Source organism: Epinephelus fuscoguttatus, linkage group LG7, assembly GCF_011397635.1.
Source record: "Epinephelus fuscoguttatus linkage group LG7, E.fuscoguttatus.final_Chr_v1".
Lineage (NCBI taxonomy): Eukaryota > Metazoa > Chordata > Actinopteri > Perciformes > Serranidae > Epinephelus > Epinephelus fuscoguttatus.
Genome location: NC_064758.1, coordinates 29018349 through 29037050, shown reverse-complemented (window position 1 = coordinate 29037050; position 18702 = coordinate 29018349). Strand labels below are relative to the sequence as shown.

Genomic DNA, 18702 nt, shown 5'->3' with positions numbered 1-18702 from the left:
AAAGAAGAAGCTCTAAACACCCACTGTACACTACCTGCTCAGCACCAAACAGCAGACAGACACAGTTAGTGACTAGCTGGTGAACATAGTGAAACATCTAGAGGATAAAAATCCAAATGGGAGCTCAGAATGAGCTGAAATAGTGAGAATATTGGACTACAAATAATGTAATAAAAATATATATTGTATGTGTGTGTGTGTGTGTGTGTGTGTGTGTGTGTGTGTGTTAATGCGTTGAAATGCAAGCAACAGCAAAAGTAGCAAGTAACTGCAGTGGTTGAAATATATGTTGTGGAGTAAAACGTAGGCTACAGCATTTCCCTCTGAAATGTAGCTGAGCACTAGATGCGGTGGCCCCAGTGCATACTATCATGGCAGGCACAATAGTGTACGCTATTGTGCGCATATCGTCTCATCATATGATCAAAGACTTGACATTGGATAACATCAACATACATATTACCCAACAATCATTGTTGCATATCTGAATATCTGAATATACCAAAGAAAATGAGAAATTATTAATTTAATTGAACAATTTTAACAGTTGATTATAGTTTATTTGGAATAAGCATATGCTTTTGTTATTGATGTTATTGACTATTTGACAAAAAAAGAAAAATAAACATAATGGAGATTCGTTTGCCTTTTTAAAGGGCATATAAAGCAAATGGCACTGGTTTTAATTAAATGAGAGTTCTTTGAACACAGGCATATTTGCAAGGTGGCAATCACTCATAAAGGCCAACTGCACTGTCTGCACTGTCTATATTTACACCCCTGAGTAGACTGTAAAGTAGCCTCAACTTTAAATTCTCAAGTAAAGTACAAACAGGTCTAACTTGCACCTAAAGGGACAGTTCACACCAAATCAGAAAAACAGATTTTTTTTCCCTATTACCTGTGGTGCTATTTGTGAATCTAAATTGTTGTGGTGTGATTTGCTGAGTGTTGGAGATATCTGAGCCAGAGATGTCTGGCTCTTCTCCAATACAACTGAACAAGATGGCACTCTGCTTGTGGTGCTCAAAGTGCCATTTGAAAAACTCAACAGCAATTTCTCTTTCCAGAGACCATGACCCGGTTACTCAAGATAATCCACAGACCTTGTTGTGAGCAGTTTCATGTAGGAACTATTTTTCTTTTTACTGAACTACACCTGCCAACCTTCTCATTGCAGAAGGAAGCGTGCATCTACGTATGGACGAGAGGCTCGTGCTGGTGCCAGCCAGAGATCTGAACATTAATGACGTCCTCCTCGGCTGAGCTGTAACATTAGCTAGTTCACTGGTGCACGTGAGCAGTAGATCCATACTTTGGTAGAAAGAAAATAGTTCCTACATGAAACTGCTCACAACAAGGTCTGTGGATTATCTTGAGTTACTGGGTCATGATTTCTGGAAAGAGACATTGCTGTTGAGTTTTAAAAGCATCACAAGTTGAGTGCCATCTAGTTCCATTATATTCAAGAGAAGGCAGACATCTCTACAGCCGATATCTCCAACACTCTGCAACTCACACCAATATGTTGATAAATAGTACTCCATGTTCAAGGAAATACATATATTTGATTTTGGGGGTGAACTGTCCCTTTAAGTACACAACTTGAGTAAATGTACTAAGTTGCAATCCACCACTGGTGTGCTTGAAGTGTATGTGTGTGTGTGTGTGTGTGTGTGTGTGTGTGTGTGTGTGGTAACAGCTTGTCACACAACCCTTGGGTCCACCACAGAAGAATAAAAGACATAAAAAAAGACAAAGTCTTCAGTTGCAGTGACAGCCAAGGTCCCTGCTCTCACCAGCTCAAGCTTCATACTGACACTAACGTGGAGCTTTGATATTCAAATACAGTGTTTCTGTTTCTTTGATATATATATATATATATATATATATAATAATAATACAGCTGGAGTTAAAGTGAAATTTTTATCCGTGTGCCTGCATATACTGTGGATCTGCTTCGAAGTCAGTTTACACTGTCTCAGTAATGAGTAGTGATGTGTGGCCTACAGGTGGCACAAGTGACCCATTAAGAATTCCTGTAGGATCGTTAGAAACAATCTGAATCTAATCTGTTTGAAAATAAAGCAAACATTAACAGACATCATCATCAGGACATGTAGTTTGGCTCATTTAGAGGCACTGCAACTGATAGATAGATAGATAGATAGATAGATAGATAGATAGATAGATAGATAGGGCTCTTTCGAAGAGAAAAGCAAGAATCTCAAGGCCCCTCTGTGTCATCTTTTAGCCTTGCCACTCGATGGACTTCAGCTGAATAACACTGAAGTTGTACGCGTGGGCTGTGTGTCTGTTTGCCTCTGAAATGTCTTTGGTAACAATGAGGACTGTGCACTCTCCGTGTCTTGCATATCCATGATGCAGTCACAGAAAAAAAAAGGAGAAGAGTTAGGATGAAAGGATCCTAGCTGCCTCTCCAGAGGATGATGATGCTGTGGTGGTGCATGCTGATGCAGATACTGAATTTCTTCTTCTTTTTTTTTTTTTACAGCGTCACTGTGACTCCTCTCATTTTTTCTCACTTCACAAACTCCTCTGTCTTAAAGTCTCACTGTATTGCATCTTAAGGGACTTACAGTGAGTGAAGTCAGTATAATGATGTGCTCTCTCCACACTGGGTCTGTTTTTGTTTGCGCACACTTACATGCATGTCAGTGCAATGCTTGGCATGCAGGCAGAGCTCTCCCCCTCTTCAGGGGTTGCACCGTCTCATTCTGCTGTTATTGTTTGGGGCACAAGAGCACGATGATGTGAAGAGCATCTCTCATAAATTCTGGCAACTGGAATGACAAGCTGCCATCCAGCCTTCTGTTTGGAAGAAAACAAAAATAACCTGGATCTGGCATCGCATCTCTTTGTGTGTGCTGTTTCCTCCAGAATGTGTGTTCCTGTGCTGCTACATTAATTTGACACAGATTTGGTTCAAGTGCTGGGTCTACTGTTCGAACGCCTGGGAAGAAAATGAGCAGACTGGCAGCTTTTTGTGCACCGGTGTGCTCCGAATACAGAAGGAAAAGATAAAAACTAGGAGATGTCAGGAAACAAAGACTTTTAATAAAGGAAACAATACTAATAAATAAAGATTAAACAAGTTGCACATTCAAAATAAAATCCAACAAAACATAACACTGAACAGTAAAGTACAGTACCATAGCACAGATTATTAAAAAAAAAAAAAAAAGATCCCAACCCCAAGACATTTACAAATTTTCTTAAAAACTTCAAGAGGCAAACATAGACATTGTATAAAAGCATCATACAGTAGAGCATTTGTCATCTGAGTATAATTTACAAATTTATTGAAGGATAAATACTTATAGCTGAGCTCTAACTTGAGAAACACGCGTGAAAACTGATTTAAACACGTGTTTCTTAGGTGAGGTTCCAGCCCTGTTTCAGTGATCAATAACAGTGATGAGGTGACAATGAAAGCAGTCCATCATTTCATGGGGAAACTCACAAATTATCTATAACCGTAAATAACTTTTAATAGCTTTGTCCACATCTCCATTGGTCTCTTCTCTGTTGGTGCATCGTAGAATAAAAGTCAAGTGCATCTCTGCCAGCGGATATGGCTACATCAGGCGTTTTCGTGGAAGAGCACTGCAGCTGTCCTTCATCTGACTCAGAGGCTGCATCAGTACGGAGCAAACTTCTGTCTCTCTGGCTTTTTGATGCAGTTGGCTGAGGAGATTTTGGCGGTGTAGGCGGCCAGGGTGGTGTGGGAGGGCGCTGCAGTGACGGCCACGGTGGGGCCGGGGCTGGACAGAGTCAGAAAGGGGACGGACTTCACCCCCAGCAGGCCGGAGAGGGGCATGGCGCCGTATGGGGTGCCCAGCATATGAGCCGGGGTCAGGGCACCCATGGTGGCCAGGGTGGGTGCGGGGGAGGCAGCTGGGGAGGCTGGCTGGGTGAAGGCCATGTTGAGGTCGACCGGAGCTGCCATGGTGGCTGCCTGGGCCGTGGATTTGGCTGTCTCTAAACTATGAGGGCAGAGATAGGAGGAGGGAGGACAGGGAGACATAGAAAGGACAGAGAATGAAGATTAGAGGATTATGTTGTTGCTGCAACACAGGGTGAAGGGCCTGGACATTCTTTTAAAGGGGAACTCCACTGATTTCACACATCAAAGTCTTGTGCTGTGTCTCAGTTATCATCCTCCTGCAGAACACTGGACGCCTCCCATCCTTAATGATTGCCATCTTGGCTATGTGGCAGAAGGTGAAGGACCACTAAACTAGTGAAAATGGCAGCTGAGAAAGCTGCAGCAGTGAACAAGCAATCAAGCCAGAAAATATTTTGGTAGGTGCCAACAAGGGTAGAATGTTGCCAGCAGTGCTCTGTAATTTTCCATTAAAGAGAAGTTAAAAAAGCAGCCAAAGGTTGCAGTTATCATTTATCATTTACATTTAAGTGCACAACAGCCATGCTCGATTTGATGCTACCCTGTTGAAATTCACGCACTACACAAGTAAGCACATAGTATACACAGTGTACTACATGGAAGTGAACTAATGGAAGCATCCAAATTGAGACACAGCTTTGGTCTTCGGTTGTTGTTTAACATATGTGAAAAATACTGTATAAGGTATAAATACATTGCCTCAAGTGATGTCTTTTGAGTTTGAAGGACAAAAAATTTGGGGGTGTAGAGTTACAAAAAAGTGAGGATGCCAGTTCTCTGTGACATCTCTGCTTGAGGGTAGCAACTTGTGGCTACATTAGCTATGACTAACATAACACATGCTCATGTCTTAGTGAATTGTCGGTGGCTAAGTTGCACCCTGGGCATTGCAGGCGCCATGTTTTGACTGGAATATAAAAGATGATATCTCTCGGTCTGCTGCACCAATTTTTATGCTCTCAAAAAAAATCACATTATTATAGAAGTGCAATGCTAAATCAGTCTTTTAAAATACACCACCACGATTCTGGTGTATAGTTTAAACTTAAAAAATGTTTTATAGTTTTAAAAAAAAAATCCTAATAATGTTCACTAGTATTTATAGTTTTCTCCTTGTGTTGTTCTTAGAGTTAAGGGATCTCCAGACCATTGCACAAAAGACCTTCGCAACCAAAGCAAGGTAAAAACCATAAAATAAAAAAATGAATAAAACACGTAAAGTACCTCTGACTCTGTCTTAACTGCAACATGACAGAGTTTATGGTGATAAATGAAAAAAAAAACAAAAAAAACTAACACACTCCGAGAAGAGTGTACTGTGACCAGGAGAGCCCAGTGGACACGCTTTTGATTTTACACTATAGATTTAAGTGAATTTTTTTTCATTGCTTCTTCCTACGATAATGAAAAAAAAAAGATTTATTTATTTAAAAAATAGGAAAAACTATATTTATTATTATTATTTTAAAAAAAGTTACAGAATTATTATAATTTTTAATCACTCTTTCCATGTCTTTTCCTTGTCTGTTTGTTTTATAACTTTTTCTTTTTTTATACTAATTTTCATGTTTTTAATTTTCTTTTTTTTTCTTTTGTTCCACTACCTTCTTGCTAATTCTTTAGGTCACTTCCTCTTGTCGCTCATTGCCTTCTTCCCATGTTTTTAAAAGAAATCAAGCCAATGTGCTCAGCTTTCAAAGTGTTAATGTATCTGCATTAATTGGTAGTTTACAGCTCCACCCAGCCAGAATGCTAAGTGATACAAATCAAACGCACAGTCGTTGTCACGTGAACAGGTGCGTCCTGGATCTGTAACGCTGATGGAGTTTTCCTCCAGGTGTTTACTGAGGACCTTTTATTTTCACTGAGGTGTGTGAGGACTTTGTGATATTCATGTTTGCGGACTTTGAGACACCGAGAGGACTGGATGTATGAGGCTTTGAGAAGTTGGACCTGGAGCAGATTAAGGAGGACTTCATGGTTCAACAGTCGCGTTCAGACAGGTGAGTACAACAAACTCTCTCTTGTTAAATGTGTGTGTGTGTGTGTGTGTGTGTGTGTGTGTGTGTGTGTGTGTGTGTGTGTTGCAAGTTGTGCAAAAACTGTGAAACTGTATTTCAGCTGTATTATGTGTGTTTGGGGCTGCAGCTGCTGTGGAGTTATTCTTCACACATGTTTCTCTGCGTCTGGTGATGTTTTAATCTGCTGGTGACTCTATACAAAGTGTCAGATTGTTTATGTGGCTTAATGATGGCTCTATTTTTATTCACTATGGCATTTTTGTGTAATTGCTGAGTTTTGCCTTTATTTCTTATTACATAGGCCTAATTGATGATCAGGTATCTGCACGTGCTGTAAAGTGCTGTCATAGGGGCTCAGTGGTGTGATGTGTTGACATGTTGATGCACCTTATTTTGTACCCTAAATAGATCCTTATATTCAATGGATCTATCATATTACATTATCATCAACTTCCATTTTTTTGGCTGGGCCCTAGCAGAGTGAAGCCAGCCCTATAAACACTAGAATCTGTCTCTTACAGGAGGCAAATCTGTGGGGCTGAAAAATAAAGTCAACAACGAAGTGCCAAAAACTGCAGTTCCTCTATTGGCCACTTGAGGCTGGCTCAAAAAAAGAGTCAACCCCCATAGACACTCATGTTAAAATGCCCAACTTCATAGCAGAAATAAACATGTTTACAGCCTGGTCTATAGCTAATCCCCCCCATCATGACAACTGTACATGGTAGAATTTTTATATAACTCCCCTGTTTACATTTTATTAAGGCTTAAAGTTATGAAAGATTAAGGGTAAGGCCGCTTTGAGTGACAGGCTGTCTACTGATAGTGTCCTCAGCTTCTCCACAGATCCACCCTCTCGCCCAAATATGGTCACTTCTGCTTAATGAAGTTACACTATTGGTCGTTTGAGTGTTGGAGTTTTCCCATCAACCTTTGCCCTTTAAAGATAAAGAGGCCCTGCAGTGATTTAGATGGTAAAGTTTTGCCATTTGCCATTCTAGCAAGGCTTTTATTGTGAAACATTTGCAGGAAGGAAGTTGTTGTGTTCATCTTGCAGTGCTTGTACCTTAGTTTAAAATAGTTTGGCTGTGATATTGTGTATGACTAAAATATGACACTAACACTTAAGTAGGTTTATTTGACATTTAAGTGATTATATATGACTTACCCGTCCTGTTTTTGTCACCTGGTCTGTTTTCAGGAGCAGCCTTTATTATCTTTGACAGTGTTTAGTTTTTTTTATACTTACCAGGTCCTACTGATCCCAAATAGCTAGGAGAAATTAAGAATGCAAACCAAACAAAAGTTTGGGGTCTCAGGAGGATATAATGGCCTCACAGACCACCGCTGTCTACAACACTGCCTCCATTTAAAGATACGTTATTACAACCTGCTCCACTGTTTACAACACTTGAAACAGACGGATCTATTTTCATACATGAATGGAGTGTAAATGAGCCTTAAGGACAAAAAGCCAATTTCAACAAAACACAAGAGTTAATGTGTGATTGTTCTTTTGTTTCTACTTTTTGGATATGATTAATCAAAACTATTAGAAAGCAGTTGCATTAATCATTGTAACAATCACCGCAGCTGTGTTTATGAGGAGACGGGTCTCTCCTACTACAGTGTTTCTCTAAGCGAGATTTATTGTCCATCATTGCAAGAGTCAGACAAAACCTGATTTTGATGGATAGTTAAAATTAATGACAGTCGCTGCCTCTTGTGAATCTCTAATAGGAAGGACTGATAATTACCAGTTTGGTGTCGTATTTTAATTTGCATAAAAAAATATATATAATTTTTGGATTTTATTTGTACTTTGCCTTTTTTTCTTCTTCTTATGACTAATTTTATTTGTATTAACTACTTCATATGTGCAGATTTTTTGTCACGTGTACGGTGATTCACTATAAGCCTTGTGTCGCATTATGATCTTTAAGTATTGGAAAAGATAATTAAGAAAAAGATGCCAGAGCTGCACTGCAAATACTGAATTCCAACAAGACGACGCTTCTGTGTCGCACAATACCACCAGGCTTTTACTCATTCCCTCGAGGCCAATTACCAGCAGCATAAGGACATACCTCATTATCACTTATCACTCTATGGCGTGACCTTTGACCCTTTTTGAATCAATGCATTTCTCTCAGGCCTGCACTCGCGGTGACTCATTGGGTGGCTGTACACTGGGTCTTACCAGGAGGTAATGAGGTACTGGGCCAAGTTGATGCTGACCGGTGTTCCTGTGATAGTGACATGACGGTCACTCGTCCCGTCCAGTTGGCTGCCGATCTTGATCTGAGCTCCTGACACCTGCCTGATCTCGTTGATCTTAGTGCCCTGACGGCCGATGATCGAGCCGATCAGCTGCAGGAGGACAGAGGCAGAGACAGATCTGTCAGCTTGATGGAAAAAAAAGCAGACATGGTTTACGAGGAAAGGCTTCAATAAATCATTCGACTGATTTTCGCAGTGCTGGTTGTAATACCAATGGAAGTGATTCTAACAAAAAGCCTCAAAGCAAAAACACTATTACAATAAAAAAGAAGTGTGCGCTGCTGTTGGGCTGACTTAATGCAGTCTACTCTGAATATTGCAATTACATTGTCTTCAGTGGATTGGTCATCCATCATGCATGTCAAAAGCACTTTTTTTTTCCCGGAGCCTCCCTTAATTGCTACTGTGTGTGCACCGGTAAAAGAGACGAGAGAAAGCACATTTGCCTCTCATTAATCTGAGTGGCTAAAAGGTTATTGATTCCTTAGAGTGGTGATGACTTCCCAAACAAATCACTTCCCAAACACATGCCAGCTAGATGCATCTCTGCACTAATGGAAAACATAATGGGAAAATAACTCAAATATATAACATACAGTCCCGTCGGCTTGAGCGTTCCCTCTGCTGTGAGTAGATTAGACAGTGACGTGAGTTTTTTTATTGCATTCCAAAATGCATTATCACTTTTGTTCTGCTTTCATTACCCAACCTGGACCCCCGCCTATTAGTGACAATAGATATTTAACAGAGCCAGAGCGCGGGGGCTGCGTATCAGCTCAAGTGCAGGGTGTCAGGGCTCAGTGACAGGGTTATGCTGCCAGATATATGGTGAGTGGGACAGACAGTGATGAAGTACTTGTAGTATGCGTGTGTGCTGGCAGCTTAACAGCGGCTGGCGCATACAGTAGGTAGAAATACACACACAAACAGGGCGTTCGTGCTGCACTCGTCCCCTGCATTTCACATTCCTTTCCTGAGAAGTAAGCAGCCTGTTCCACAATGTCTGATTTGTCACACAGCGATCTGGTCGGTCCGCCTGGCTATTATTGGCTCAGCAGTTTATTCAGTGAGAGCGGCCGGCCTAAAGAGCAACTCCAGAGACAATAGCCACTACAGACAGTCCTCAAATCACAGATAACATGTCTCCCCCACTGAGACCAAGAATCTCCACAGGACTCTGGCCTTTTACACCAGCTGTCAATAGACACCAGCTGTCAACAGCTCACCCACTTTGGCATGCATGACCTCAGACAGCAGCATTCCTATATGAACAACCCTTAAAAAAATGCAGCCAGAGCTAAATAAATGACACAGGAGACACAGCAGGTATGCTTGCTGTGGTGATTATTTTCCCTGAGCATTCAAATATCATTAATGCTGCACTACACTCCTGGTCCTCAACTATAAGTGGCCTACATATTGTTGAGTTCCTGCTGAGGCAGTCATTTGAAAGGACACAGGAAGAGGGATGGGATGGTGAGGGTGCAGCCATTTTTCTTCCGGCTAAATCTTCCTCGCGCAGAAGTGCAGTACATACTGCTGACTGGGTGTAAGCAGTTTCTCAATGCATCTGTGTGTGTGTATGTGTGTGTGTGTGCAGAAGTCTCCTTCGGTGTTCAGTGTGTGAGCACAGAGCGGGATTGTGCGGCCGGCCTGAGGGGGGACGGAGGGCTGAGGAGGCTCAGTCATGGCTATAAGTCCTCTCTTCTGGAACAATGGCTGGAGCTTACAGCTGTCCCTGTCACGTATAGCACTGGACTCCCTCATTCCTCTGATGCATTGTGCCACTCGCCATGTGGGGGTTTACTTGGTTAAAAGAGCCTTCAGGCATTTTAGAAATGTTGTTGAAGGGCAGTGGCTGTACAGAGCACTGAAACCTAATCAATCCAAACCTTGTTTTTCCTCTTTTCTCTATTATAAGACAAAGAGAACAAACTGAAAATTAATTTCACGTTTGATTTTTTTCTTTGCTGACACTCAAGGATTTTGATAAATTTAGTTTAAAGAATAACACTGATATTTACACAAGACACACGTGACTAACTTAACAATTGCCATTCCCTCCACTTATTTTGTCCTGTACTTTAGTAGTTCTGTTCGGTACCAACAAATAATGCCTGCAAAATAACGTGATACTTTTTAATCTGTAAATTTTATTATATTTTCATATGTTTACAAACAAAACAAGTTGTAAGTAAAAGTTTAATTTCTCATAATTAAAATATATTTATTTTCTCTTTATTTGGGCTCTAACTGGTCAAAGTGTGACTATTAGACAGTAAAACAAATGTCAAATTTCCCTCAGATTAAAGAGGTGGCTGTCTTGATGAGGAATCTATTAGTAAATGATTTGAACCTTAATGTTTTCTTTTGTTTTAATTTATTTATTTCAGTGGTTTATTTTCTTCTCCCCTTTAAGCACCTGATTTTGTTGTGATTTAATTATCAAAACAGGCGTGAAGCATTTGTAATTATCTTTTGTAAATCCTGTGGTTGCCAATAAAAATCAAAATTAAAAAACAAAACAAAAAAAGCAATTTTCTGTAGGCGGTTTTATTTTATTTTTTTAATAGCATCCACCAGGGATTACGTTACCTCGTCAAAAAGCCTACATGATTTTTCCATTGGATATTGGATTATTGCCGAAAATAAAATGTGTGGCAAACAAATGTTTATGATACTTACATATATTTTTCAGCAAGATAACTGTCACAAATGACCACTACTTATATGATCATTGAAGCCTTAATGCACTCGCCAGAAGTAAAAAGCTAATATTAGGCAATAAACGTAGCCTGAGTGTCAGACTGAAGCTCCCAGAACCTTCAGTCTGACATGGCTTCCATTGAAGGCGATTTACAAGGGGGAGGGAATTTGATTTTTTCCCTAACCAATCAGTAGAGATCAACGACTCACCCAGAATCTGACGTCATTAGTATCCATGCCTCGGGGGTGCCGAAAACAAGCGAGCATTGCCCGTTTAAAATGTCTCCGTCGTCGTGCACGCCCAGCTGCATCGCCGTTCAATCCAGTTTAGCAGCTTCCTTAATTTGGTCCTCCATTAACGCGAGTAGTGGCGAAATACCTCGATAGCATCGTCAATGTGGTCTGTAGGATCTGTAGCGGTCGCCATTGTTGCTGTCCTCACCAGTTACCCACCGGCGTACAGCTTTACATCAGAGTGGCGCTGATTGGCTAATCATCCCCACCATAACACAACTGTAAAGCCGTGTTCAGCCCGACTTTGCGTGATGATGATCTGTAGTCTCATTTAGTCAGCTTTTCAGCTTTTTTAAGACATATAGAAGCCTCAAAGTTCACAAGGGGGGTATTTACTGATGTATTTTATGTCGTAGAACAAAATGTGAAAGTCTCTAAAGCTTGTGTTAACCACATAACTTATTCCAGGCATCTAACCAGAAACCCATTCAAAACACCCATTGACTTTAAGACAAATGAACCAAACTCATTTCCGTGTTTTAGGGCCCATTCCTGGCGGACTCTATTGCAAACAAACAAACAAACAAATCCTATGAAAAGACCGACGAAAATACCAAACAACTATTGAAACACAGCAGTGAGCCACAGTGTTGCACAGGCTGACATGTTCCTTCACTGTAGTTTATTTTGAGTCAGTCCCACGTACACCATCCTGCTGCTGTAAATACTCACAGGCGAGTAGAAACCTGCAGTGGGAAAAGGTTTCCTGCAAATGCACTCATTTACTCCTGTTTGGGTACAGATTAACAGTGCTCAGCTGTTTCAGGATCTTTCTTTGGCTTTTAAAAAAGAAACTATGTATTTGTGACCAGATTTCAACATTTTACATCTTCATTAGGAAGTAATGAGTTTCAGGAAGTCATTATAAATTGGACTAACACTGTTTTGGGGGTTAGGGTACCCCGAGAGTTTTATTTTATTTTATTTTATTTTTTGCATTATTCCTAAAATAATTGCACTATAATAAGTTCAGTAAAAATGTAAATGTAAGGTTGACGAACCACATTTACTTTATTTTCGAGGCAATCATTATCTGCTCTAAACTGTCAACTGCCTCAACGAACAGAATCCATGAATGTATAAAGAGAACTGGATAGGGGTTTAGGTTTTCCAGGCATTTAAAGATACAGCATGTGCACAGGGCTGGTACCTGCAGTTATTCCACAGGCTGGTTAATAACATGTCGGGCAGGAAATCCAAAGTGTGGGACCATTTTGAGAAGGTGAAGGACGAACCCAAGGTGATATGTAAACTCATCTTCATTGGTCAACTACAAACATGACGTATCATCTGAAACATGGAAGTAGCTACATGCCCATTAGCCACTTAGCACAATCATTCTGCTTTGCCCACAGCGTCATTAACAGGCGGCTCGCTCAGTGTGTGACGTGCACTTGAAGATAAAATATAGGCCTATATTAATGAAGGTTCATTAGTACGGTTTTGTATTTCTCTGTAATGTAGCACAGTGTTAACAATGTTACTGATACTATTCTTTCTCACACCTTCAACTCAAACCATTGTGTTGCCCCGCCCAAAATATATCATTCAATAATTACATTAATATCGTAAATATGCGGGCAGCTAGTTGACTAATGTAAATCTGCCCAATGGCATCACATCACGGACCTGCAAGTTGTAATTCCAGAGTTTGGCCACTACGTCCAATTGGCTTCAAAGCCTGGCACTGTTCCTGGGGGCTTGATACAGTCGTACTGATGTTTGTTCACTGTTTTTCTACCATAAATGTTTTGTGCTGGTCGGGGTGTACTGGACTGAAAAAATACTTCAAAGGGGGTACGTTATTGATAAAAGATTTGACAACCATCAGACTTGACATATTGAGTGTTTTGGTCTTTTTACCGTATTTGCTGACAGTGAGAAAAATACAGAAAATAAATGCCAGGCTCATCATTTAACATTATGAACATTTCGTTCTTACAGTCATTGTTGTTCTGTTTGTATTCTGGATGAAATATCTGCAAATTAAATCATGAATCATTAATGACTTCATCATAAATTTGACTTTAAATGAGAGCTTTCTGTCTGTCATTTTTCTAAATCAAATTCAATAGGAAGCAAATTAGTACAATTAAAAGCGAGATGCTCTCCGTCCAAACCAAATACGCAGTGATCGTCTGAAGGGAAATGCAGTCTGACTTTATTTTTGAAGTGTATCTATGCATCGTGATTTCTCCTCTCAGATTGGAGAGACGTTTTATCAAACCCTGGCGGAGGCTAAGTGAGGAGGGAAAGGATCTTTGTCTGTTTTCTTATTGGCTGTTTTGACAGCAGACAGCTTCTAAGTAGGTCAGGGAACATGAGAGGATTTACTGAGCACTCATGGGAGTCACTCTAAGACACTGCAACTGCAGCCCAGACAATAATGCGAAAAGGATCCATATCAGCTCAGAATCCCTTTAACCTTGGGTTAGTCTGAGGTTAGAATAATGAGGATAATTAGTAAGTTGCCAACATGTCTCTCGTCTCTTTTGAAGTTACACCACAAGCCTTTGCAGTTGCAGCTACTGCATTCAAAGTCACCTGCTCCTGCGCTGTGTACATGTGAGATGAGCGCTGATTTCCTGTTGTTGTTTTTTTTCCTCGTCGTTCAGATGGGAAAATACGAAAAACATGAAGAATAAAAAAGTTGCTTCTGCTTACATCATTGGGAATAAGCAGCTCCTGAGATGTCTGAGAGTTGGAGTCCATCCCTGGCAAGAGAAAACACGGGAATCGACTGAATAAAATTGACATAACAGACATTTGAATATTCATTCAACTCCTTTAGCACAAGTGAAGCCACACAAACCCGGCACTGATATGCTGGAAAAACCCATTGAGCTAGGAACTGCTTGATATGTTAAAGCAGTTAATTTCCATTTTAATGGACCGATGTTTAACACGACACTCATTCTTTTCCTTCTCCCAGTTCTCTGACTCTGCGGAACGTATCATTTCACATAATAGTTTCTATGAGAGAGCTATAAAGCCTCATCTCCTCCTTCCTCACTGACACAAGCACATTATCAGCACGGCTAATGACAGCAAGCCTTTATTTCTTACTTCTAAAGGCAGGTGGAAAATCTGCGACAAATTAGAGCTGGAGAAACAGAGACGAAACTCTGCAAGCTGCTTATTTTCCCACTTGTTTGACTGTCATAGCAGTGGAATATAATTCAGGGCAAATACTAGTATTACTGTTTTACATACCAGGTATGATAGTCTGAGCAGGCTGGGCAATTGGACTCAGGCCTTGCTGCATTGACAGCTGATGGAGCTTGGCCATCTGTAAAACAGAAAGCAGAACCTGATGCACTGAACCATAAAGAACTCATGTTATATTAAATCATAATATTTCCACAGATGCTCATACTCTACCTCTGAGTGTGGAATGCCATATTGGTTTTGCAAAGTGTAGGCCTGAAAGAGAGCGTCCTGCATTAGGTAAATTACAGCAATAAAACATCACACACAGGCAATAAATCTGCAGCCTCTTAATGGAAGTGCCTCACTGTCAATACATGCCTCTTTTGTTTTTCAGAGTAAGAGAAACGAGCGTTTGTAGTTCAGCTCTGAACTTAACATACTTTTCGATTTACTCTAGTGGTCTCGTTCCCAGAACAGGCACCACAGTTTTGGTTTTATTAGTCCAGGCTTTGACATCTCTGAATTTGCAGCATCCACCCCAATGCACAGGAAGCGAACTGAGTTTTGCTTGTAATTTTCACAGCATTACAGATAATGAAAGATTCAACAGGAAAATCCCTTTTTTTTTAAACACAATGTCCTTGTTACTCTGAATAATCCACAGACCTCAGTGTCAACAGTTATACGGACTATTAAGTAGCTGCTGTGAAGATTTTTGGTGGACTGTCCTGATAAATCAGTTTTACTTCCCCATCATTTGTGGTCACCCTACTTTAATTTTAAAGATAATTAAAATAATTGCAAATCAACCAATTCATCCCTTAAAAAAAACCCCATCTTGTGGTGTATCAAACCCATTATGTAGAAAAGTTTTGAAGCGGTAACCCTTCTCTTTGTCACAAACTGGGCTTGCACATTTGATAAAGGTACATAAACTGAGCATTGATATTACACCTAATATAAGTAGTGATGTTCCTAGCGTCTAAATTTCCTGACATTTACACAGAAGTTTCAGGTAAGTTTATCTGGGGTCAGGTTGTGGAGGCAGAAGGCCAAGCAAAGCACCCCAGATGTCCCTCTCCCCAGCAACGCTTTCTAGCTCCTCCTGGGGGACCCCAAGGTGTTCCCAGGCCAGATGAGATATGTAATCCCTCCAGCGTGTTCTGGGTCTACCCCGGGGCCACCTCCCAGTGGGACATGCCCGTTCTATAACTTTGTAATTTTTTTTGAAGCATAAAATTCGGCAAAGCAGACCAAGAGATATCTTTTATATCCCATTCAAAACTTGGCGCCTACAATGCCCAAGATGCAACTTGGCCACCGACAATTCAGTAAGACATGAGGGTGTGTTATGTTAGTCATAGCTAATGTAGCTACAAGCCACTACCCTCAAGCAGAGATGTCTCAGATAACTAGTAACCTTACTTCTTTGTAACTCAATAACCCCAAATTTTTGTCCTTCAAATTTGTAGTTTTCAGCCCCAACCAACGCTGACTCAAGTGACATCTCCAGACGTCCCTCTCCCCAGCAACACTTTCCAGCTCCTCCTGGGGGACCCCGAGGTGTTCCCAGGCCAGATGAGGCGCCCAGGAGGCATCCTGATCAGATGCCCAAACCACCTCCACTGACCCCTTTCGATGTGAATGAGCAGCGGCTCAACTCCAAGCTCCCTCTGGATGTCTGAGCTCTTTACCCTATCCCTAAGGCTGAACCTAGACACCCTTCTGAGGAAACTCATTTCGGCTGCCTGTATGTGAGCTCATTCTTGCGGTCACCACCCAGAGCTCATGACCATAGGTGAGGGTTGGGACATAGATGGACCAGTAAATTGAAAGCTTTCCCTTCTGGCTCAACTCTCTCTTCACCACGATGGTCTAGCACAGTGCCTGCATCAAAGGGCGGCACCAAGCTGCTGAACCATCTCACGATCCATTCTACCCTCACTTGTGAACAAGACCCCAAGATACTTGAACTCCCCTGCTTGAGGCAGTAACTCTCTCCCAACCTAGAGGGGGCGACCCCCGGTTTCCGGCAGAGAACCATAGCCTCAGATTTAGAGGTGGTGACTCTCATCCTGACTGCTTCACGCTCAGCTGCAAACCACCCCAGTGCATGCTGGAGGTCACGATGAGATGACGCCAACAGAACCACATCATCTGCCCCAGATCGGACCCTTTCCTCCTCCCGGCTGCGCCTCGAGATCCTGTCCATGAATATCACAAACAGGATCGGTGACAAGAGGCAACCCTGGCGGAGGCCAACACCCACCAAGAGTGTGTTTGGCTTTATGCTGAGTATGCTGACGCAGCTCTCATTTTGGTCATACTGGGACCGGATGGCTCGTAGCAGGTCTACCCAGAGCTTTGCTCTCTGTCCCGCAATATTTTAAAACACACTTAAAAAATAACACCTGGAAGAACATCAGCTCCGAACTCTTGATTTCTGGTAAGTAGGCTACGATACAGGGCTGGTTATGGTCGCTGAGCAACATCAGGCGCTTACCTGCCTGCCTGCCCCATAAAAAGTTGGCACAAGAGTCAGCGCCTGACTCTGTATTTTCCAAGGGATAAGAGATGCAACATGTGTCACAGAGGCCACTTTTCAATCCTGTGAGCAGCACATTTTTGCACTGGGGCTGTAACAAATGCCTAAAAGCTCCAGTACCTCAAAACCACAGCAAACAAAGCTAAAACTGTCTGCATGGCTAGATATCACTAGAGGTTCTTAAAAAAATGTTTTCTTTTTTTCTGTTATTTTGATGGCCTGACCCTTTTTAAAGAATTTGCTAAAAGCATGTTTAGTATTTGTGCAGTCTTGCCTGCTGGCTACGTCATTTTTTGTCTTATCCCCACATTATCTTAAATAATGCAGACTCACATACTGCATGTTAACCCCCTTGCCCTCCTCTCACTCCACCCATCGATACTCACTTTAACTTCATTTCTATCTATCCATCCATCCATCTGTCTATTTTAACTCAATTCTGCCTGACGCCAGCTGTCTGGCTACTATTACCAGTGCATCCTATATGGTCATAAACTGGAGAGGGGAGCTCGGCCTTTACAGTGCATCAGTACATTAGAGGTGTGTTTATACAGGAAAGCACAGAACACCAAAAATTATTAGCAATAATCTTGCAATTTACAGCATGAGTGATCTAAACTGTGATGTCTTTATATTTCATTACCCACAATTATTATTTTTTCCCTTCAGCGACGAGCTGATTTGTCAGAGGCTGCTGTTATTATGACAGTATCTGCTATCGCCGTCATGGGAGGAATATTCCTAAAGCCGAAATGTTTCTGGTGCAGAGCTAGGCAGGACTAAAAAAGAAGACTGTGGTGGTGGTGGTGTGTGATGGCATCATGTTTCATGAGGGGTTATAGCTCTTGTGACGGGGTAGAACAATAGCTGCAGCTTACGCTCAGCTGTTGTTTTTAATGCCTTGTGCCAGATGATGGACTGTGTAAATTTGGACATACCACACAACCCTCAGGTCCTCACAGCCCTGACACTCATTCCTCCTGCACTCCATAGTAAAGTTTAGGACCAACGTTTAAAAAAATGTGAGTTGATTTCTGGATATGTTTTTTTACATTAATGAATGTCCAGTTACCTGCTGGAGGTCCAGGCCACCCTGGGTGACAGAGTACAGAGGGTGGGGTGCAAATTCTGATGCCTCAAACACCTACAATGCACAAAAGGAAAGTACATGGCTCATTACTGAAATATCTTGATGTTTATACAGTCCAAACAGTCATTATTTTTGCAATGGAAGCGATGATTAGTGAGAGTAAATGTGTTCTCACCAGCTGAAACCCTCCATGGTAAATGTTATGTAAAAAATAATGAATAAAAACTTCCAGTTTCATTTTTTCCCCCTGCTCTTTCGCCACAGATCAAATTTGCTCTGAGATGGGCTCTCGAGGCTGCATTTCTGACACTTTAACACACCTAACAGGCTTATAGGCCATGACTCATCTGCAGACCCTTTCCCATTCCACTTCATTTTCTCCTCTGACAAATTACACAAACATCCCTTATCACTGCGCTGCCTTCATTAAAGCCATCTCCCAGTGACCAGGACCTCGCCCCGGGTTTAATTTGATAGCTTATTATGGGCAATATCAAAAACACAAAGCCATTCCATAAATTGACCAGAGTCTGAGGCAGCACAAACACTGTCAGAACTGCTGACAGCTATGCAGAATATCTGACTGCTGCTGCAGCCGGAGGAGACGGCAGGCCTCCAGTCTCGCTGGCTAATCTTGTGACTTGCTCCATGGGAGGGTGGATATCTGTCCCTTCTCAAACACTCAACC

General features: G+C 41.5%; 1 protein-coding gene across 1 annotated transcript in view; it reads right to left on the bottom strand.

Annotated features, from left to right (window-relative positions):
- Positions 1–3123: 3123 nt before the first annotated feature.
- LOC125892140 (poly(rC)-binding protein 4-like) overlaps positions 3124–18702 on the bottom strand; it is a 56811-nt gene continuing 41232 nt past the window's right edge. The window contains exons 9-14 of the mRNA XM_049581932.1: positions 17997–18068; positions 14611–14652; positions 14443–14518; positions 13894–13943; positions 8150–8319; positions 3124–4007 (exon numbers count right to left, since the gene is read on the bottom strand). Coding sequence (XP_049437889.1) covers positions 3662–4007; positions 8150–8319; positions 13894–13943; positions 14443–14518; positions 14611–14652; positions 17997–18068 — 756 coding nt within the window. The 3' untranslated portion in view covers positions 3124–3661. The remainder of the gene's footprint in view (positions 4008–8149; positions 8320–13893; positions 13944–14442; positions 14519–14610; positions 14653–17996; positions 18069–18702) is intronic.